The sequence below is a fragment of the Trachymyrmex septentrionalis genome, unplaced genomic scaffold (assembly GCF_001594115.1).
Source record: "Trachymyrmex septentrionalis isolate Tsep2-gDNA-1 unplaced genomic scaffold, Tsep1.0 scaffold149, whole genome shotgun sequence".
In the NCBI taxonomy this organism is placed as follows: domain Eukaryota; kingdom Metazoa; phylum Arthropoda; class Insecta; order Hymenoptera; family Formicidae; genus Trachymyrmex; species Trachymyrmex septentrionalis.
The window spans coordinates 600,962-625,814 of record NW_017304642.1 but is presented as its reverse complement, the minus strand read 5'-3'; the positions used below and the strand labels follow the sequence as shown (position 1 = coordinate 625,814).

The 24,853-nt window shown below is 38.8% G+C and overlaps 1 protein-coding gene across 1 annotated transcript in view; it reads left to right on the top strand.

The window, feature by feature from the left end:
* LOC108745808 (odorant receptor 46a-like) overlaps positions 1-24,853 on the top strand; it is a 215,418-nt gene that overhangs the window by 68,793 nt on the left and 121,772 nt on the right. The window contains exon 2 of the mRNA XM_018482177.1: positions 20,560-21,171. Coding sequence (XP_018337679.1) covers positions 20,560-21,171 — 612 coding nt within the window. The remainder of the gene's footprint in view (positions 1-20,559; positions 21,172-24,853) is intronic.

Genomic DNA, 24,853 nt, shown 5'->3' with positions numbered 1-24,853 from the left:
ACTTTTCGCCGTCTAGGACGATTCGGACGATAATTAGGATTATCACCTTGCACTTTTCGACTCATTTTCTTGTTTTCGAATAAATGCTTATTTTAAACTGCTCTGCGAACGATTGATCTGACTCAAGAGACGCTGCTGAACTGAGCGAGGGGTCACCTTTTTCAAAAACCGTTACTCACATACACATACACATACAGACGTCGAAGACGGTAGGGATGACATCTGCTTTACATTAGTAGAAACTCTAACACAGCCAGGTCAAACTTTATTACAAAGGAACCGAAAGGCCGATTGTCCGACGAGCGCTCGACTATTTGAGTGCTTCGCCCAATTCGACTGTTTACTTTCTTTTGAAAATAAAGTACAAGGACCTCTCGGATCACTTTCTAACTTTTTTTCTCGTATTTTTGAGGAAATTTCCTATCAATTTAAGCAAAAAAATAAAATGGCTAAAAAATTTCATTTTACATGAGGTCCCCCCCTGAATGCTTTATGCCACTCAAATACTTGCGTTCTCGATAGAGTAGACTCCCCAAAACACTTCTGCAACATTTTCAATGATTCCGTAGCCGTAATTCCATTGGAAACACAAAATTTCAAGCAAACTCGTTGTTTAATTTTTTTTTCCATAGTAAAAATCGCCAGAGAAACTTTTTGCGTCGTAAACAAATGGCTGCCAAACACACACTAACTGACGTATCCCGCTCAAATTTCACACGAATGTCAGAGAAAGTTGTACCAATCTAGAAAAAAAAAATTTTTACCGATTCAATTTACGCGCGCGGTTTAAATGGACCAGTCCGGGTCAAATTTGATCAGATAGTATTTCTATAAACTAATTACTATGAGCTATTTACCAAAGGATTGTACATTATAAAACGCGGTTAGTTAAATCATTAATCACAAAATTATTAATTGGTTACAAGAGACAAGTATATATGTTTTTGCCAGAGTTAAACTTAACTATACCTCCACTATAACTTAACTTAACCCTCCATAGTGAATCTACAGTGTGTTTTGTTTTTTGGTTAGAAGGGGAAAATGCTTTTTATAAGGAGTGGCGAGCTATCCCGCCGGACTCGATCTTACACACAGAAATAATAATTGTGTGGACTCATACCTGCTAAGAACCTTAATCTCTGTTCATCATTGACTTTTTCTTACCTCCATGGGACCGCCGCGAAGAATTACTTCACGTGGGTCTCAGCCGTAGCTGTTCTTCTCTTTTCACCTATTCACTCTTTTTGAAGGGAAAGGTTCTTGCTGCCGCTAATCTCTTCCTCTCCTGCTTCTCTCGTCGTAGCTTCCTCAATACCGCTGTAGCGAAACTACTGACGGCATTCCAGCTTTCTTTCGAGGTCAGCATGAATTGTACCAGATTCTCAGTCAGAATCCCTCTAGTGTTTCAGTTCTTCTCGCTCCGTTGAAAAGCGCGAACACTGAAAAAGTGCGTGCTCCGCATTCTCTGGCACTCCACACCCGTTTGAACAGGTATGTTTTCGTGCCCAAGTTTGTGGAGATATGTTACTCTAAAGCAACCGTGTCCCGAGAATGCCTGAGTCAAGTAGAAGTTGACTTCCCTGTGGTTGCGGTTTATCCAATAATCTAACCAAGGAATTAGACGATGTGTCTATCTCCCTTTCGCGAATACATCCCACTCTATTTGACAGTGTAACCGGCTTTCTAATCTTGCCACGCGTCTCTGCTTCTCGCGAAGTTCCGGTGGCATAGTTCTCTTTACGCGTTGTATCTTCCGCTCCTCAGCAACGATATGAATAGAGATCATCCCAACTGTTTCACATAGACAGCATCTTTCGACACTGTGCGAAATGCGCTGGAGATCCTTAAGGCACTGAACCGATCCTTGTTGCCTTCTTTTGGTACTTCTTTAGATCTTCATCTCGCCTCAGATAGCAATCGCGTAAGTGAGGACTGAAGTAGCTACCGATGCCAGTAACTTCCTTCTGTCCTGTCGCGAGCCGCCAATATTTGGCATAAGCCGTGCCAGCGCCACTGCCACCTTGGTTGCCTTTTTCGTGACATACTTCACTTGCTGCTTGAAGTTCAGCCTTGCATCCAACATCACCTCCAGATACTTAATATATAATACGTTTGGAAAGTGATGATATATTCACAGTGAATGATCGTCTCTGCTTTCTTTCTACTCGTGATCAGCATTGCTTCCATTTTGTGTTTAACTAGTTGTAGTCCAAAGACATTTAGTGCTGAATTTGACCATACCAATTCCCGAAGATGCGTTGAGCTTCCTCCAAGAGTTTAGCCATGATGACCAGCATCGCATTATTTATTATCCGCAAAAGCGATTAGTTCCTCTCCCAGCGGCAGCTGTAACTTCAGTAATCCGTTGTATATGATATTCCACAGAAGTGGTCCAAGCACTGAGCTCTAGAGTACACCTCCCGTAACTCTGTACTTCTGGGGCCCATCTTCCATATCGTATCTGTCACTAAGATAGTTCTTCACTATCTTCTTGAGATAACCCGCCATCTCCAACCTATCTAATGCCAGATAGATATTATTTACTCGGCAGAGTTAAAGGAGTCCTTGATGCTGAGAACGAGAATCAAGCAATATTTCTTGGATTCCTTTTTCCATTGTTTGCTGTGATCTCTCTTACCTTGTTAACCACTCGATCAATCGCCTCCAATGTTGATTTAAATTTTTTAAAGTCATGTTGGCTCTCCGCTAAGGAATTTCTAATAGCTTCAATCCGGTCATGGATGATCCGCTCCAAGATCTTTCCTGCTATGTCTAACATTCACAGAGAGCGATAGAACGAGGGGTCGTCCAGTTGTTTATTGCTCTTAGGCAAGAGAACGAGTTTCTGCCACTTCCAATGCTCAGGGAAGATTTCCTCACCGAGGCATGCATTGTACATGTTTGTAAACATTTTAGGTGCTGTTTTAATAGCAGTTTTGATGGCAATATTCGGGATATTACCCATTCCTAGTACCTTCTTGTTTCCCATCTTCCTACAAACTTGGAACAATTCCTCACTTGTGATAGGAGGGATGATCTCCTCTTTTTCACTGTTGATCTGGTACTCGAAACGCTCCTGCGTTGGAAAGAGTGTTTCCATTATCTCCCTGAGTTAATCAAGGCAGGTAGGCTGCTGTAATCGATTTTTCAGTCGTGTTATGGCCTGCCCCACTTCCTCAACTTTGTCCAGCAATTCGGTCCAGGTCCGCCGCTTGCTCTGCTTAATTGTTTCAGTAAGTTTGGCGCGAGCTTTCCTATATTTCTCCTCTAGTTTTAAATGTGATGGTTTGCCTTTAGCTTTCTGGGCCGCTTGGCACGGTTGCTTTTCCTTCGAGCTTTGGCTACTGCATCATTCCACCAGTATGCCAGAGTATGTGGATTTCCATTTCCTCTTTTAGGCATGGTGGCGTCATAAGCTTTAGTGACTCTACGCATCACTTCGTTGACTTTACTCTCTGCGGAATGTTTTCTGAGGTCCCCTTCCTCTATGGCCAAGCAGAACACGTCCTCATCAAACATATTTGCTTTTCAGCCTCTGGCTCTTAATTTTCTTTTCAAAGATCAATCAGCTCTCTGTCGTCTCGCAATCGTCCATATGGTATGATGATCACTGTGCGTGATCACCTGCCAGTGAGTATCGCCCTTTGAAAGGCCATTACTGACAAAGGTGAAATCTGTGGTAGACGTTGCTTCTTCTCTGACGAATGATGATGTCGATCGTTCAGCAGAGATAGGTTCAGTACGGACAAAACTTCCAGGAGTGCTTGACCCCTCTCGTCCGTTACGTTACTTCTTCAGTCCATAGCCCAAGCATTTAAATCGCCCGCCACTACACATGATTCTTGACGTCGTTGACTAGATTCCCTCGAAGTCCTCCAATGTCAAACTCGGTGGAGTGTAACAGCTATACATGTATGTGCCATTGATTTCAAAGCCACTCTCTTGTAGTTTTATAATCTCCTAGAAGAGATACTTGGCGCAAGATCAGATGGCGATCCTCCCCGTCGCCACCTTCCAGTTTTGTTGGTCGAGATGTCGATACGACTCTGCGATGATCATTACATCCATCTCCTCCTCTTGCACAGTTTGCATGAGCAGGTCCTGAGCTATCTCACAGTGGTTGAAGTTTATTGAACTTTCCTCGTTTTTTGAGAAGCTCCTCATAGATCTTCTTGTAAGCGGTACACTTGTTGCTTCCAACAATGTGCTTGCTGGCTTCCAGGTCCTTCTTTCCACTGTATAGGACGCAGGCGATATTAAGAAGAAGGTAAATATCATGAGCATCATGAGCTTCATAGGCTCATGAAAATGGAGAAGATAGACTTGGAGAAATCTGTATTATAGCAGACAAAGTTAGCGACCACAGACATCGTCATGGACATTATGCTTAGGTGTTATAAATTTTAGCAAGTTAGAAGTTTGTTCTCCTACTTTTGCCTAATTTCTTCCTTTAATCTGTTCTTCTAAAGTTTTTGTTTTATTTAAATCTTCCGTTATGCTCTTACTTATAGTATTAAATGCAACAATAATCAAGTTCTTCACCACTGATACATTGCGGCCATTGATTGACGACGCCTCGATTGCTCACCTCCTGGCATCGTACTGGGATTCCGAAACTCTGCATCGTAAAGTTCATCTTTGTTTGACTCTCCATATGTGGTTTATTATTCGGGATTCCTTTCTTTATCCTGTTTGGGAAGTATCTTATTTCTCCCCTCTATTTCTAGCGGGCACTCTTCAATTCGCTATCTGGGAACGCGCCACGTAGGGGTTTTAGTCTCTCTCCATAGTGTGTACGTGTGCGTGTGCGTGTGCGTGTGCGCGCGCGCGTGCGTGTGTGTTTATGTGTGGACGGAGAGGCAATACGGGAATTAATTCAATTCGTGAATTACGACGGAAAAAGGGGAGAAAAGATTATTAAAAAAATCGATAGGGATTAAATATGAGAAAGAGTAGGAATACTGGAATGTGAATTCCAGCAGGTTGTCCGGCTATGGCGGCTGGGACTTCCTCTGAGTCAAACTAATCGGGACCAATTGATATATGTATGCCCCGTGTGGAAAAGGATTCGAGAAGGATTCGAACTGATAACAGTGTAGAAAGTGTCTCCTGGATTTATACAAAGAGGGGCATTTAAAATACGTTATCTGAATAACTCGCTTGTTTTTAACAATAGAAGAAAAAGTATCAAACAAAAGTTGCTTGGTTTCGAGGGGCACATAATGTAATGTCAATAATTGATTGTAGGTGGAGACGTAAAAGATAAGCAAAAGCCAAATCTGTTTTTTAATGAAATGTGATATGAGTATGTTTTAAATGGAATGATATATTTTTTTACTTACATTCTAGAACATTTTAAGACGAATACAATGACCTATAATTGAAGGTCATTCAAGGTTACGCAAGGTCAATAATGTAAAATAATTGAATGTAATGGAAAATAAATTGCTTCAAGGCACTCTCCAAAATTTCGTGTCTTCTCTTTTTGTTGATATACCGCTAATAATTCAAATGTATGTAAGTATTTACATACCGTTTAAATTGAATAGCACAGAGCATTATCCATATTTACTGATCAATTTAAATTCATCAATCAAAGTGTCTTGCAAAATGCATTATACGAAAGCGGAAAAAGTCGATTGATGATTTTCGTTTATGGTGAATGTCGTCGAATTATGAGAGAAGCAGCACATTTGTATGCTGAAAGATTTCCCGATCGTGTTTATTCCTCATTTTCTGTTTTTTTCAAACATAATATAAGCTTTTCAAGAAACAGGAAGTGTGGATAATAAAAAAACGCAAATGAATCAAGAAAGCAACTGTCGATGGAAATTCAACGAATATTTTAGCTGCTGTATCACTAAATCCACATATCATTAAAAGACAGCTTAAACGTGAAAGTAGTATTAATCGACGAAGTGTTCTGCGAATATTTCATTCCAACAAATTTTATTTTTTCCATATCTCTCTTCATCAAGAGTTACATGGCTCTTGGAGTTACAATGATTTTCAAAATCATGTACAATTCTGTGAATGGGCACTACAAAGACTACAAAAAGATGACATGTTTGTCACTATAATCTTATTTACTGACAAAGCTACATTTACAAATAATGGACAAGTAAATCTTCGCAACATGCACTATTGGTCAGTAGAAAACCCACATTGGATGAGAGAAGTGGACAGGCAGAGACTTTGATCTATAAAGAAGATTCTGAGAATTCTTAATGATTGATTTAAAATAATTAGTCCCGATTATATCGATGAACGATTAAATAGTTCCAAGTACTTACTTGTTGTAAATACGCAAATAAATAAATTAGTGAAATATTCGAAAAATTCCTTCAAACAATTTATTTTCAATTACTGCTAACCTTGTTATGTTTAAATAAACCTTCAATGTTTGTTTACATACCGTGATATACTTGAACGATTAGCGGTATACCAACAAGAAAAAACATGAAATTATTCAAAGAGTGCCTTGAAACAATTTATTTTTCATTACATTCAATTGTTTTCCATTATTGACTTTGCGTAACCTTAAATGATCTTCAATTATAGGTCATTGCATTCATCTTAAAATGCTCCATCATAATGTAAATAAAAAAAACATATCATTCTATTTAAAAAACAGATTTATCCTTTGTCTATCCTTTACAAAACCTCCACCTACAAAACAATTATTGACATCACATTATGTGCCCCTCGAAAGCAATTATGTTTGACACTTTTTCTTCTAATAAAAACAAGCGAGTTATTCAGGTGACCTGTTTTAAATGCTCTTTCTTGTATATCGGTAATTGTTACGCGGAGGGAGAGAAGCGAGTAGTTCCTCCAGAATTTCCACGCTCAAGGAATGGTGAACGAGGTGACGGGGAAATAGACTGGATGGAGGAGTCGGTAATTAGTGATGGCGTATCTGGAAAAATCCGTTCCGTCAAAGCATCCGAAAACGCTGGTGATGGAGATTGGGAAGAAGGGGAAAGAGGTATTGCCTCTAGTATGTTTTGACAAGCTGATCGAGCCGGTGATGCCGATGGTGGCGAAGGTGATGGAGGTTCTAATGGGAGCGCGTCCTTGGCTGGGTGAATCTGAGTACGAGAGGACTCAAGATACTCCCAATACTCTTGGTTCAGGAATCTCCGCGTTTTGAGGTAGGCTCGGCTCCTAAACCAACCTTTTGGGGGTTGGTTGTTAAGCGTGGCACTACGGTTGGGTTAGGCTTCACGGTAAATATATATATATATATATATAATTTAAAGAGGAATTTGCTGCTATTCAGTGAGTTTTAACTTGAGATGATCGTCGGAGGTCCGATCTTGATGACTGTAAGTGATTGAATGTCCTGTGGCTAATTGGACCAAGAAGTGGGCTTGACCAAGCGATTTGGAGACACTGGATTTCAATCGAGTAATTCGACGGCACACAATTAAGATAGTAGGGAGGGGGATTAAGAGATCTGATCGCGAATCACAACTAAAATCGATTGAAAGATTTGGCCGCAAATCGACAGAATATCAACTGGCAAGGCTTTGACTGAAATTGATAGTAGACCGGCAGAGTATTGTGGTTGAATTTTAACTAACTAGTCGCGAACCGGCAGAGTGACTTTTCGTAGCTGAATTTTGACTGACTCCGCGACAAAAGGCCTCCCTTTATATTCGCGAGTTAGTAGTGCCGTGTGCAGGCCTCGCGTATGTTAATGATCTAATTTAGGATTAGGGGTATCTTGGTTGTGAATTGGATACTGGGATAAGTGTCTAACGACATTAGTCTTTTGCATCATCGACCATTTGCCGGATGTTCAATTAAATTTAGTGCCACATGCGTCATTTATTACAGACAACCACTGTTTCAGTGTGCAAATCCCTAATCTAACTTTACTTCTTTTGTTCCTCGGGATAAAGTTCTTCTGTGCGACTTAGTGCAAATATTTAATTCAACAACTTCCTCCTGTAAGTTATTATTCTAGTAAATTATTATTCTATAAAACCGATTGTTATTTGACTCGTCACTGTTGCAACTTGCTATGGTAGAACTTTAGATGGTCTACAAGTAATACTTATTAAGAACTTTTATGATGACGAAAATTCTCATAGAAGAAAAGAATTATAAAGTTTGGTCGTAACAATATTTACTATAACTATAATGATTATTCATCCAGTGTACAAGTATAAAATGCGGATTTAAAAAAAAAAAACACGTTAAATTCGATTGCTAGTTACACATTTTTCCCATCTTTAGGGCAATTTGTGGATACCACGCCAGTAAAAATCTTCCCCCTTTGCCGCGAACCATTCATCGAGCCATTTTTTCACATCTTCGTACGAACCAAAGCGCTGCTCAGCAAGTGCGTGACCCATCGATGCCAACAAATGGTAATCGGAAGGAGCCAAGTCTGATGAGTAAGCCGCATGGGGTAGAACTTCCCAGCTGAGTGCTTCCAACGTGTCGCGAACCGGTTTTGCCGTATGTGATGGAGCATTGTCATGAAGAAAAATGACTTTGTGTTGTCTCTTTTGATATTCTGGTCTTTTTTCAAGCAGCGAACGGTTTAAATCGATCAATTGTTGTTGGTAGTGTCCAGCATTAACCGTTTCACCATGTTTTAACAGCTCATAATAGACCACACCCTTCTGGTCCCACCAAACACAGAGCATCGTCTTTCTGCCAAAGCGATTCGGTCTTGCGATCGATGTGGATGGTGCGCCTGGGTCTACCCATGATTTTTTGCTCTTGGGATTCTCAAAATAAATCCACTTTTCATCCCCACTAACGATGCAAAAACGACTTCTTTTTGTATCGTGCAAGCAAAATTTCACATGTATTTTTGCGTCTCTCCATCTGCCTGCCGTCCAACTCATGCGGTACCCATCTTCCGGTCTTCTGAATCTTTCCCATCTCTCGTAGGCGATTGGAAACAGCTTGTTGACTAATGCTCAATTGCTCTGCGAGTTGTTTTTGTGTTTGTGAATCATCTTCGTCCAACAATGCTTGCAATTCCACATCTTCGTACCTTTTTGGCGGTTTTCCGTGTTCCTTGTCTGCAACATCGAAGTCACCACTTTTAAAACGCCGAAACCATCGTTCACACGTATCTTGCGATGGAGCATGTTCACCATAAGCTTCTCGAAGTAATCGGTATGATTCAGCAGCAGTTTTCTTCAAATGAAAACAAAAAATTAATGCTGTCCGCGAATGCTCTTTGTTTGGTATAAATTTCCACATATCGAACACAGCAACACAACATTATGCAAACACTTTTTCAATTTATCACTCGTGCGCGTCTGACACTTGTTGATGGCACTTCAAAATGGCATAACAGTCAAATCTTTATACCACACACTGCATTGATGCGCCATCTGTTTGCTCAAATCCGCATTTCATACTTGTACACCTGTAGACGCTTCTCATCAATTGCTGCTTTAAGTCCAATTGGAACAGTATTTGTTAAAATTAATCGTTTGATTTTGCGGAAACAACTTGTGTTCCGGAATCATCGTTATTTCAAATGTATTCTCGGGGATGGTAAGTAAACAGCTCTTAGACACCGAGCCGTCCCTGTTCAATCATGCCTGCGGTCGATATTTTATTCATGAATATATCTCGCTTTTGTTCTAATCATGCTATCTATCTCAGATGACACGCGACCCTCCTTGCGCGACATTCAAAAAGTTGATTATCGTGCACGTTTCACGTGCGAGAGTTCAGTTTACTTCTCGATCCCAATCAAAATGGATCATTTACTGAGATTCGCGCTTAACGAATCTTATCCCGAATTTATCCCGAATATTAAGTGCGAACAAAACCGAAGTTTCGTCATGTATCAACGCTGTATCGTGTCCCGCAATGTTACCGCTTACTGCGAGAGCATCCAGTGCGCGAGAAATGCATTAGTTTCCGGCGACATTCACCGGTATTATTGCTGCTCGCCATACAAATTTTTTCTAACGGCTGCGAGAAAGAATTCGAAGTCGTACCAAGTGCAAATTACATGTACATGTCTAACAGAACGAATCAATTCTCGGATTAGCATCGCCTACCGCCCGCTTCGAACAAATCTTAATTCCGACTAAAGAATAAATTTTAAATTATTACAACAAAAAGAGTCGTCGTTATTACACGCTGCTTTGGTTAACGAGCTTTTTTACAAGGTGACACCAGCGTCACAAACACAAAACAGCTCGTAATACGTATATATGATTTCTCTCCCATGCCACCAAATACACAGCATGATTTTTTTGTATTGATGTTTTACTTCGATATTTTGCGATGATACATTTTGCTTTTCCCACGATCTTTTGCTCTCTATATTATTATATACGATCCACTTTTTGTCGCCCGTTAATATCTGTTTTAAAAATGGAATATTTTCATTGCGTTTAAGTAATAAATTGTTGATGGAGATGCGGTCCAATAAATTTTCCTCATTTAAATTGTGAGGTACTCAAATATCGTATCGAGACACGTAGTCGAGCATGTGTAACTTATTCAACAACAACGGTTTTTTGAGATGCATTGATGATCTTTGCTATCTCTTATGTCGTATAACGTTAATTATTTTCAATTAATATCTTGATTTGATCGTCATCCACTAATGGCCTATCCGAGTGCTTACCATTTTTTGGTATATCACCATCATGAAATTTTGCAAACCAGTTTTGACGTGTTTATTTATAGTGTTTTCTCGTACACGGCGCATATTTTTGTTTGCATTGCATTTTTTTCTTTGCGAAAATAATAAGGTCAAACATCGAAAATACTGCTTGTTTTGTTCCATATTTACAATATCGCCAAATAAAAATTACTGAATAGATTTTGATAAATAATGGCAGTTTAAAATATGCTGAAAACTTACCATTCAGAAAAAAATATAATATCAAATAGATATGATATTGGAGTGAAGATAGCACTAAATACTTCCTCCTAATGACATTTGCAAAATACAAAACTACTTTTTACTCTTACAAATTTGTTAATTATTAATTCATTACCATATATGTAAATTCATTTACATATACAAAATAAAAAATATTTCTAAAGGAAATATTCGAAAAAAAAAAACGAATTTTGTCAAAAAAGTGCCTACTTTAAAGTTGATATCTCTAGAAATATTAATTGTATTGAATTGAATCTAATCCCATTTTTTCAGATAAATATCTACTTTAAATTATTTTGTTACTTTTTACTCTCCGATTCACTCGAACGTAAAAAGTTATAACTGAAAAAGTTATACCAATTTTTGCCTTTTGTTTAAGAAATTTCATTCATCTTCAAACCGTTATATCTTCAATTGTATTCATAGCACAAAGCTCGTTAAATACTTATTTTATAAAAAGTTTTAGCAGCAATAAAAAAGCTCTGTCTTTTTTTCTCTTCGCGTTTTAATCGAAAAATAAAAAAAAGCTTTATTGATAAATTACTTCCAAGTGCCTCCCTTAACGTTGTAGCACTTTTAAATTTAGTCTTTTTATACTTCAAACTGTCGATTAAAACAAGAAAACACTTGTTTAAAATTTCTTCCTTTTTTAAAACTTCTGGCGACTGGCCTGCAGGCACCCGATGACACGTTTCAGTTGGATACTAGCCACTCATAGCGCTTGGGACTAGAAAGTTCTTAGGCTCTCGATCGCTATGAGTAGTATATAGGCAGCCATGGGGCGTCAAAACAAATCCCCTCCACGTCTCCCTCCGGCGCCGTGTGCGTGGCCTAGATGGGTCAGTTTCGAGAAAGGGCGCGCTCTGATTGATCGAGGAGTGAAGGATGGAGGTAATAGGGTAATTAAATGGTGTGTTCTGATTCGCCCTATACTTGCCAAAGATTTGATTGGTTCGCTCCATACCTACCCATAAGGGATGATTGGAGAGGATGAGTGGTAGAGGGCCTCAGACAAAATAGAGGTCTGAAAAATGGTAACTGGAGATTGGGACTGCAGCATTCTTTTGTCGCGAGGGCAGAGTGCGAACAGTGGGGGGTGAATAGCGGTCGAATTTATGACGATCACTTTTTTGTTGTCGCGGCGCAATGTCTCTGATATGTTGACTTTTCAATGAATGTTATTTATGTATGAGAGAGGAGATCTTATACGAAAATTTGCGAGCGAGAGAGAATCTTGCTTTTGTTCGGAAGAATTTGGGAAGGTAAAACAGGAACAAACATGTTCAATCAGCGCGACTCGAGCATTGCTTTAAAAAAATTCTTTTTATATTTTATGTATTTAATGTATATTATCTGAGTCTGTAATACGCGGGAAAATGTATCTATTTAAATAAGGGTGAGGGAGGTAGGAATAAGAAACAGGCAATATTTACAAGTTCAAAAACGTTTATTTAAAAGAGATATTATAGTTATTTTATTTTTTTGAAAAAGTACACGTTTGAACATGACGGCATACAGCATGAAAATTTACGAATTTATGTTTACAATGAAGAAAAATTTTATGAAATAACTGTACAATCAATCGATCATTTCGCTTACAATCAGAGGTAAACAGATCAAGAAACTGGTTAAGATTGTAGCCATTACACAAAAAATATAGAACTACACAGTATTGTCCACAAGTTTGAGAAAGTATTCTTTGCAGCGTTGTCGTATTCCATCGATACATAATGAAGTTTCGTCGAAGTCGTAAGAGGAATCTTGTATCCAAGGGCGGCAAGCCGTATCTATCGAAATACGTTTCTGTTCCGCGTTCATCGATGTAGAAGGCGACCCAGTGTTGGCCAGGTCGATCGTGATTGTCCGTGTTAGCGTCAATGGCAGTCGACCTCATCCACACCCTCGCCAGTCGATCGGCAGGATAGACTCCCGCATGTCGTACACTGAGATGATGTACTCGTAATGCATTTAAAACTTCCAGCGAATTCATTTCTCGTCGTCGGAGAGCGTGAGAGAGGAAATGTTTGCGTAAATTCAAAATGTACCTTTTTTGCCGGCGTATGCAATGTGGAGCTCCCTAAAATGCTCGACGCTTGCGAGACGCTAGTGTTAGCTTTATCTCTATCGGTCGACGAGTCAAATTTTGAAAGATCTTTTTTCTTCTCGTCTGTCGCTTGTTTGTCAGCGCTTTGGTTCGTCTTTTCTGTCGCGATATTTTTCCTCCACGCTTTAATATTGCGAGCGATATCGTGTTTCTGATTTTTAAATTGAATTGAAGAATTCTTGCTGTCAGTTTTTTCGCTCTCGACGCCGCTCTTGTTCCAATTTTCTGAGGGAAGGCTATCGTAACTTGAATTGCTGCTATGTCGTACAGTTAGCCAACGTTTCAATTTGTAAGCGTTGCGTAAGGCGCAATGTGATTCAACGCTGGTTCGAAATCGTGATACATGCAACGTTGTCCACAGCCTTCGAAATCTGGTAGATTTTTGAAAGCCGGAGAAATTCCCTCCAGATTATATACATTTCTAGAAAGTAGATTATTCAGTTAACGTGCCTTCTCTTATCCTCTGGTATAGATGTAGCGTGCGTGTCATGTAATGTTATGCAGATGTATCGTAAAGTTTTTTGGATTGACGTCTCCGTTGAACTATTCGATTCCATGATAATTTCGTGTAAGCCAGTTGTTTTCTCGTCTTGCTCTCACGGGTAAATCTTCAAATGAACAGGGTGACGCCATAATCCAGTGTCCGGTGATTGTTGCATTAATCGTTAGAACCGCGACTTCTTTCGGAATAAAGTTTTCTTCGACATCGCGAAAACCTTGTATATCGATGACTATATCCATTATGGTATTCGAATTTTCGCTACTCTTTTTACTCACGAAACGTTGACGTTGGTGTCGCAAACAAGACTGAAGCTTTTTCGGCATCTTGTGTCCAATTAGATGAGAAAAAAAATGTGTAGTGGGAGAAAATAGTTTTCTTGCGAAAGCCGTAGGGCTAACCAGAAAAGTCGACAATGACGCGAGAAGTCGATTTTTAAAACGATTGATCAAACTCGGCATAGACGATACAATTAATAATCACAGAAAGAGCTTTTTCGAATCTTACTTCTAATCGTAAGCTTCCGTGTTTTACGAGATTCCAATGTCCTGCACAATTAGCGGATAGATCTGGAGTAAGACCGAAAGCGAAAAGAGTGTAGCCGTTGGCGTAATCGTCTCTACTTATACATTACCCTCGTTCAGAAAGTGAATGTTGATTCCCGAGAATAATGTGTGATTGAATAAGCTTCAACGTAGAGCGGTTCGTTTTTCGAAAAATTTGGTTGTATCGGTCTACTGGGAATTTGCATGCCATCGGCGTACAGTGAAAAGAAATTTATTTCGTAATTTTTGAAATTAAATGGGTTTAATTTTCTATCACCGTCGCCTCGTTATCGATAAAGCCGACTATTATTCGTTTCGGTAGCTGTCCGAGTATTGCGTCGTCTATCGATTCCCTCACGACGCCGGCGTGTATCGTGAATGTTTTCACTTCGATCTTCGTAAGGGGATATTTGATGGTAGTTTTACTCAGCATTCTGGCGTGTGCGAGGAGCACCCCCGGGCTTATTTTTGCTCTTCTTACGAGTAGACTGGCGTCAAGAATGCGTATTTTTGATAATTTTACTCTCCATAAGACAAAATGAATTTTTCGAACGTACAAGTCTCATTCTAACCTCCACTCCGTTAATTAAAAATTTATCTTGATTGAAAACGTCGCAGTGAAGGTGACCAATGAGATCTAGCATGCCATTTCCTCGAATGTATTGCGCGCGCCTTTCGAGCGCTATATTTGGGTTTGATGCGTCTAACGTGTTGTTCATATATCCGCATCCCATAAGCAAGAAGTTAGATGGAAGGTTTTTGCGGGTGAAGCATAATTTAATAACGCCTCGATATACGCGCGGTATGCGTAAGCGTTGTTTGGTGGCGATACGAGCTTTTGATTGAAATATACGTCGATTTGATTGAACATGGAATGCAGTAAATGATTTACGGGGCCTTTTGCCCCGCTGTCGGGTGCGACCGATGTCTTCTCCCCGCGCTCGCTTTCTACACGTATGCGAAGGCTCAACATGGTGTGAGTGAGGTCCAGATAGTCTTCTCCATGTCCGGGCATGACAAATTCTGGGCGAGTCGTCTGCGAGTGAAGTTACGAGTTTGTAATAAATCCATTACGAATTCTCAATGCTGGTTTACGTAGGAGGCAGAGAGAAGAGATTAAGTTCGTTCTTTATACACTCGCTTGAGTGGGTATGAAGAAAGAACATGCTTTTTCTCCAGCCACGAAATCGTATCTTAATTAAGAGAATATGCCGGATACATCACGTTTCTTGGCACGATGTTTCCTAGCGGATGATTTTTTGGTTTTTCTTCCTGCAGCACGAATTTTCTTTTTCTTCTTCGTCGCTTTTTTGCTCTTCTTTCCTGTGGTATTTTTCGATGATTTTCTTTTGACCCCTCGATGTCGTTTACGATGTATGATATGTCTCTCTTGATCACCGAGTGAAAATTAAAGGGCCGCGGATTCCGTGGATATTTTATATCCAGACCGCCTCATCAGGGAGCTTATTTTTTCTTTGGCTTTTCTCTTCAGATTACCCTTCGATTCCGCGAGACAATTTTTGACCGCTTCCTTTAACGGTTTATTATTTTCGATGTCTTTTATCACGTTAATTCCAGCGCGTAAAGCTTTTTTTCCACAGCACGCGTACCTTTATTTAGATAAGGTAGTATTTTTCTAAATAACCCGCCGAGAAAGCTTCCGATTCCATGTCCGCGTTGGTAGGATAAACCGATGAAAACACGCAGAATTCCACCTCTGCTATCGGTGTCATCAAAATACTCCTCATATTCCATTGTGAGTTGTTAACTGTAGACTAGCACTACCGTCACGCTCGCGTATACGAAAGAAAGTTATTGCTTACGTTTAAAGTGCATTGTCACAGTCAGTGTACCGAATTCGAATGGAATTTTATTTCCAAGATGATCACATATCTATTTTGATCGTTCTGAAATTTGTTCGTTGCAATGGGATATAATTTGGAAATGAGAAATGCTTCACCGAATTTGCACCGAATTTACAAATGCGTAATTATGACTGCATATCTCGATTGGTACTATTCTAAGAAAAGAAGTACGCACATCACCTGTTATATAAAGCGCACAAATATCACAATAAACGAACATTTTATCGGGGATACCGCGCCACAAACTATAGGATTCGCTACTCCAAATCGTTGGCGAACCTTTACCATCTCCAAGTTGTTTTCCCGTTTCCGTATTAAATCCGTGAGAAAAGTTTTCTTTTCTGTTTCATTGGAATAAGGTTTACGTGTCGCGAGTTTGAAATAAAATGGGTGATTATGAGTGGAAATTGCTGATAAAGAACCTACCTTTCGTTGAAGATGATCGGAAAAGTTTATATGATAGCATTTTGCATTTCTCATCGCAGTTAATACTTATGAAGCCTTTGCCGCCAGATGCTTTTTGCTATTCAAAATAAAAATGCGATTTGGCATATTTACACGCAATATTAATCGCCTCAATAAGCTGATAGACATCGTTGTAAATTTCATTTGGAAATGGAGTTTCTTTTGCTGTAAACGGGCCATTCGTTTCCTCATCGGGTTTAACATCGATTAATCTGATCACATTTTCGTTATGACGTACGTGTAAAAAGGTACAGGGAAATTGAATCTCACTTATCGCAACCTCCCATTGTCCGTGCAACACTATAAAGTGAGTTAATTCCGTAATGAAGGATGACGTTGTATTATTCGGAAAATGACGCATACTGCTGTTACTCGGAAATACCAAAAGAAATTGTTCCTCCTTCATCGCGAAGAGAAATTAAACTCGATGCCGGAATCCAGGTATTAAACTTACTGGGATAACCACGCCAACTAACTAGCACTTGCTTATTAGCTCCTCGCCCCCTACTCTTTATCACGCGATCAACGATAAACTGTTCTTCCTCTAAGTTTTTCTCAACTCGAGCTAATTCTTGCTCATAAAAAATACCGTCTATGACTTCGTCTGCTAAATCTCGCAGCTCGTACACGTGAGGGTTTCGCCAATCGAGAACACGATAAATTTGAAATATTTCCTCGCTTCACTTAGCCTCGTAATCTTTTTCGAAGGCAACTTTCGCCCTACTGATACGAACGAGATCTCCAACGCGATATTTAATCTTTTGCGCTCGTTTCTTTAATATGTCATTTTTCCAACGACGTGATATATTTTCACGAGCGATACGGGTGTTTTTCTCTCGTTACTACCGCTGGTTGCATTCTCATGGACGAGTGACGCGTGTGATTGTAAGCACGTACAATGTCCTATAAAACATCGACGTAGCGGCGCGTATTTTTATGCATGAAATAACGCCACATTCGCTCCTTCAGTGTTCTGTTGAAGCGCTCGACGATGGCGGCTTTAATGTCCGGATTGCGTGTTACTCGAAAACGAATGTCGTTTTCTTTAAGAAATTTTTGCATTGGGTGCGCGATAAATTCTTCACCCTTGTCCGTTTGTAAGTATACAAGTACTCATCCTTCGCTTTCCGCTAGTACGCATTGAAAAGCTTTTATCACGCTGTTGCTCATTTTATCACGTAGCGGTTCTACCCAGACGTATTTGCTTAATACATCGATAATTACTAACAGATGGGAATAATCGTCATTGTAACTTTTTATTATAGATTTTGGAATTCGATCAAATCTGCCTCCCATACGTCGTCAATGTTTGTCACGCTGTAATGCAATCGCGGAAATTTTCTGCTCAATGGTCGGTGCAATGTGTACGCATCTTGTGATTCGAGCCAGCGTACGACTTCTCCCAGCGAGAAATTCGGTTTAACGGCGCGAATTAGATTATCCACAATCGAATAACCCGCATAATTCGACGGATCGTAGTATAGTTTTTCAAACGTCATCGTTATCTCAATTTTTTTCAACCGAGCAACCAGCTTTTCCCTGTTTGCAAAGATATGGGGGTATCAGTTTTTTGTGTACGAGAAAGAATCAGCGAGCTTTCCTCGTCTATTTCTTGTTCGTAATTTTTGCGTTTTTCTCCTTCCTCGGGCTTTCGATACAATCGACGTGGAATTCGCCTTTTCGATATAACATGCATGGAACTCGCGCGAGATCGAAGTTTTACAATGTTTACAGCATCACCGTGCATGAATAATAATCTTTTATTTCTCACCAGTGCAGAAAGTATGTTCCACACACGGAATAATCGTGCAAACTGATTTCTACCCACTGCTTTCACAGTTTTTCTCTCGCGCATTGCATCGTTTATTAAGTCAGTGATATTCGAATCTTTCACGACGTTACCATCTACGAGTATAGTCACGATTCCAACTAATTCTATCGGGCACAGCTTTTCGAAGCAAATATTTCATCAGTAAGTGTGCATGCTTACGATAAGATTTCGGTACGCTTTCCAGTATTTCCTCAATGCTTTTCATATAATTATACTGGCTCGAAATTTCGAAATTTTTCGTAGAAATATCTGTGTTACTAATGGAATGTGATGGCGGTGGTATATCGGATGTTTGCGTGAGATCCCTCTTCTGACTTCTCCGGGTAAAGATTATTTTAAATTTAAAAAAAAAATTTAAAGAAAGTTTGTTTTTTATTTTTTTCATCTGCGCGCGCAGAATAATTTTATTACGTAGCGTCGAAGAGGGTAGTGATGTGGACGGTGCTTACGAAAATCCGTTTCATTCGAGTCTCGCCGTCCGCAGCTTCAGTTTGACGAGCAAACAAGTACTGTGCTTCTTATATTTTTGTTCGCCATCTTGGTTCACTGAATTTGGTATTACTACGACGTAAGAACAATAGCCAGTCCAAAAAATACTAATTATTCAGACATGGGCATGTACTCCATCCCCGATTTTTACAAGTTACGTAACGACATCGACGAGAGAAGAAACACTCGATTTCATATGTTGTTAGCAACAATGTATGGCCTTAACAATTCTCATACGAAGACGATTCACGTAGGATTGCAAAGAACAAACGAAGGAATCTTCAAACCTGTTGTAAAATTGAGCGGACGGAATTTATTTTCACTCCGACTGCTGGCAACAGATTCAAGATCACATGGAACTCATGAATGACTATTTAAGCAGCGATAACAGAGTGAAACCTAACTTTGTTGTTATAAAAAATATCACCATCAGTTTTATCACGGGTCAAAATCAATATTGCTAGCGTATAAAGAAGAAGAGGAAAATTCCAACGGAAATCTTCGAAAACAAGAGGACGCGCTTGATTCAACTCCACCGGCGAAGAAACGGAGAACCTACATAGCGACAATTGTAATGTAGAAAACTACCTTCCTCGGACTGCGAAGCATTGTAAAGTGCGTCGATGCACGTTTAAAACAATTAGAATCTTTATCCGATAATGTTAACAAGTGTGCTTTATACTTAATTCAAGAAATCGAAATTACCTGCATGTTTTATTAATCAGGAAATTATAAAATTAACGTTTCGTGGTAATTACGAAGATATATAACGTAATGTACGTACACAAATTAACGACTTAGCTTTTCTTGATATGTATTTCAATATAATAATATTTTTGGAATTAACTTTGTTAATATATAACGAAATTTTTTTTCATATAATTCATTCGAAGCGAGAATCTTTGGTTTAATTTTACTAAAACTTTTTTTAGTTTATTCTCATACAAACTATGTATTTCTTCTTTGAAAAAAAATTTGTATCAATAAATACATTTCTCTATAACATAAACTCTCGTTTCTTTATTACTCGTACTTTACAATAACCAACTTTTTTTTCTGCATATTTCCGTGTTATATATATAAACTTTTAAATAAAGTACAGGAAGTACAATATAAATTCATAAAATTGTCATACATTATAAAAGTCATACTCTCGCTCGAGGAAGTCGTCACATCGGAGACGACGCGCCGCAACAGTTGAACATGTTCGTTCCTATTTTATCTTCCTCAAATTGTTTCGAACAAAAGCAAAACTCTCTCTAGACCCGCAAATTTTCGTATAAGATCTCCTCTCTCATACATAAATAACATTCACTGAAACGCCAACACGTCGAAGAAGTTGCGCCGCGACAACAAAAAAGTGACCGTCATAAATTCGACCGCTATTCATCCCCCGCTGTTCGCACTCTGCCCTCGCGACAAAAGAATGCTGCAGTCCCAATCTCCACTCATCATTTTTCAGACCTCTATTTTGTCTGAAGCCCTCTATCACCTATCCTCTCCAATCACCTTATGTGTTGGTATAGAGCGAACCAATCAAATCTTTGGTAAGTATAGGGCGAACCAATCAGAACACACCATTTAATTACCCTATTACCCCCACCCTTCACTCCTCGACCAATCAGAGCGCGCCCTTTCTCCAGACTAACCCGTCTAGGCCACGCCCACGGGCCTAAAAAGCTAAAAAGCTTCCTTTCGTTTAAATATGATTTTAATAAACATCATTCCTCCGTAATGTTCCATCTTTCGTAAAAAGGAAGAAGTTTTGAATTAAAATTTAAAGATTGTAATTTATAATATTATACAATACATGATACATCTATCTGTCAAAAATCTCTGTTATATACGCGAAGAATAAATATGATTCTCTGATTTTTTTAAGGTGACAAGCTTCTTGATACATCGCGGTTCTTTAATAAATTATCACCGGACGCTGAATGAGCTTTTTGAGGAGGAACTAATGCAAAATGAAAAAATCAGGATGACATTATTTTCGTCTTTGCGCTCAATGTACACAATGGCATATATATACTTCACCGTTATGACAGCATTGGTCTTGACATATTTTGCGCCTTCGTACATCATTATAATCCGTCACTTTCTCTCCCATTTTCATTTAACAACGAACTACACATTGCCATTGACTAAGGGATTTGGATATTTCTGGACAGTTCCCGACAACTTTTTGTATCATTTTCATCTGGTTTACGAGACAAGTATGGTAATACTCAGCTGTACGACGGCGACCAGTGTTGACAGCATGTTTGGCTTCTATATCTATCAGTTCACCTCGACAATAAGAGCTATGACTTTCAAACTCACAAATCCTCCGCTGACCGAGAAGTTTTCAAACCTATTAAGGATATGTGTGGCAAAGCATCAAAGGTTGCTACAATGCCGCCAAACGTTGGAGCTTGTCTACGGACCTATTATCTTTTGGCATATTATCATCAACGCAGTGCATCTCTGCGCTTTGATATACGACACAATGCTAGTATGTGAATACATTAGTTGAATATCGATGTTATATGATAGTTAATCCACATTGTGCTATATATGGTTGCAATTGTTCACAAGATAATAAATATCACTAATATTACATTATTGCACGTGGTAATATTATATACTGCAATATTATAAGTGTAATAAATATTACTATTATAAATAAGATTAGAAATAAGACCGTTTATTTGAGTACATCACTTAAGTACGAGAAGCGCCACTTGACGTTTAATGTTAGATGTTGAACTAATACATATACGTATTCTTTAAATTAATTAATTTAAGAAATATGATTGCACGCCATTATTATCAGACTTTCAGCGTAATCCATCTGAAATGTTAGTAATACCCCGAAATTTAATTACATACATATTAAAATCCTGTAAATGACTCATTGCAAGAAATATTATTTCGGCCGGGAGTTGAACCCAAATTTTTAACTCTTTGTGCGAACTTCATAAGCTTTTAGACTACTGAGGTCTTAGCAATATTCTTCATAATAACCAATATGTATAGAGAGTATTGAAAGGCAAGCGTGTATAAACAATAATAAGATTGGAAATGAGAACCGTTTATGTGAATACATCTCCTAAATATAAAAAGTGTTATTTGACGGTTAAAGTTAGATGTTGACCTAATATGTATACATATTCTTTAAATAAATTCGTTTTAGAAATATGATTGCACATCGTTACTATTGAACTTTCAATGCAATTAATAATCTGAAATATTAATAATCTACCTAAATTTTATTACATATGTACATTTTGAAAATCTGTAAAGAATTATAAATAATAAAAAAGTGGTTTTTAATAATAAAATTTCTTTAAAAATAAAATTTCTTTAATAATAAAATTCTTTTTGTTTAGTCAACATAAAAAGATTCACAGTCCAAACAATTTATCTTGTAAACTACATCACACTGGTCATCTTTGACTGGGCCTAAGCGATTCATTCCTGTTTTAATGAATTTGTTCAGTCCGTTTATTGGTTTGTAGGCGATATTGAATCCATGCTTCTGAGATACTTTTTTAATTTTTTGGATACTTTGTTTAGATATGGTATGACAAAAAACTTTTTTTGTGTTAGATGTGGGTTCTTTATTACTGTCGTTACCGTCATTCTTTTTGTCTAAAAAAATGAATTCTTTTCTTAGAATTCATTTTTTTGACTATTACAGATAGAATTAAAACCTAGAAAATAGACGTAATTTAGACAAAAAAGAATGACGGTGACGACAATAATAAAGAACCCACCTCTAACACAGAAAAAAAGTTTTTTGTCATACCATATCTAAACAAGGTATCCGAAAAATTCAAAAAAGTATCTCAAAAGCATGAATTTATTTTATGTATGAATGAGAAATTTTTTATATTTTTACTGAAGATGGTCAGAAATTGGCCGAAACGTCTAAGTTTAATCTGAATCTTTGTAATATACTAAATATTACTAAAAAACTTATGTTGTGGTTATATACTCCTTTATTGTAAACATTTTATCTATAACTCTTCATAACGCATTTTAAGATGTAAGGCTATAAAAGTACGTAATTATATTTGAGGAGTTTATTAATATTTCAGATGAATTGCGTTGGAAGTTTGATAGTATTTAGGAGAAGTACTCACATGAATGGTCTCATTTACAATATTATTATTGTTTACGTACACTTGCCTTTCAGTGTACAATTTTTCTATACATCTTTCTATACATATTAATTTTTGCAAAGTCCTCGGTGGTCTAAATGCTTAGGACGCTCGCACGGAATGCTATAGAGATCCAGTTTTGATTCCCGATCGAGGTAATATTTCTTGCAAAAAGTTTTTCACAGGTTTTTAAGATGTATGTAATTGAATTTGGGGACATTATTAATATTACAATTTGATTACGTTGAAAGTCTAATAGTAATGGCATGCAATCACATGTCTGAGATAAATTTATTTAAAGAATACGTATGGCGGTTACATATGCTGCGCAGAATTGCTACCCACACGGCAATCAATTGTACGCAGCACGCGCGTGCAACAAAGTGCGAGTACCGCAGTTTAGCCCCCAGGGGGTTGGCGCGCCTAGCGAAAATCCGCGCTCGAGATTCGCCCAGCGGGAGATATAAGGCCCGTCGGAGCGAAGGAAGTCACGCTCACTTGCATTTTCGAGTAACATGTTTAACCAGTGACTACCAAGCTGGAACGCATCTTGAGACAGTCAAAGGTGCCTACCGATAGAAGGGCAACAGCGATCCTGCAGCCAGACTACATAGGACCCGCTCAGCAGCAGCCGGACCACAGAGGCGCCGCCCAGCAGCAGCCGGACAGCACCAGCCGATAGGACCACAGCGACGTTGTAACCCGGCAGCGGAGGAATAACACGATCCTGTAGAAGAGCGACAGCAACTGGTGGGTGTGGCCAGCGACGGAAGTAAAAGGCTCCAGGAACATCTCGATCATCGTAGCCAGTAAGGTGGAGGCTCATCCCGATAGAAGCTTCTTAGTACGTAGGATTGCCAACTCCTCCGGAGATACACATTACCGAGGTACCGCACTATCTCGACTGCTATCTCGCCGTTGTCCGTGACGCCTGCCGCCGTCTCTCCATCATCAGAGACTTCGCCGAGGACAACCACCGGTACGCAGATCTCCGGCAATGAGTGGGAGACTCCACTGAAACCGCGGCTGAAGGAGTCCTCGTCACATACGCCGCCAGAGACACCACCGGCTCGGCGAGAAAGAAGATCACTTCCGGCTACAGGTGGACATCAAGCTCTGGGGTTCCGCTAAGGTGCCAGCCCCCGATCGAACATCAGGAAGGCGTAGCGCATTAGATGGCGCATTACAAACGGTCCTTTTCAGGTCCACACAAGTACCTCCACCGTCCCTTTTCAGAGTCACCTCCATTGTACATAATTCTGTAAATATAATACATTGTAAATAATATCACATCTCAGTCTTGTCACTCGAGCGGAACCCTTCCAACTTGCGATCACTGCGAGAATAGCCTTTCCGCTACAAACGACAGTAAGACCGAAGGCGACGATCGGTTGTAATCCGCCACATGCATAACACTGCCTTACGTATATCAGTTCAACATCTAACTTTGACCGTCAAATGAGACTTCTCGTATTTAAATATTACTAATATTTTAATTTATACTATTGCAATACGCCAATGTGATATCATTCTATTCTAAATTTGGAGACCATATATATATATTAAAGAAAGAAATGTCATAGATTTTTTGTGAAGTCTGTATAATTAACATTTTGACTGCCATATCACTCATATTTGAGTAATGTGTGAAATTCTCGAGAGTTCTGGTCATTCTTTTCTGAATGATAACAAGGAGAACACTAGATGATGATGTTGGGGATTTTGATTCGCTTTTTATAGATTGTTCTTAAGCAAAAAAAAACGATACATGTCCGGCTGTTTCAGCCATTGGCTCATAATTTTGAAAAAATTGATTTTTTAAGTAGATTTTGTAATAATTTTATATACGTATATTGTATAGTAATATTAATATTTTTATAAATTTCATTTTACTTTATCGAATGTTAAGGATAAAATTACATCTGAGTGGATGATTCCGAATCTCGGATGATAATCTGTATAAATATCAATTATTGTAATTTACTAGAATATGTAATTAGCGAAATAATTGCCAATGTAATCCGTATATTC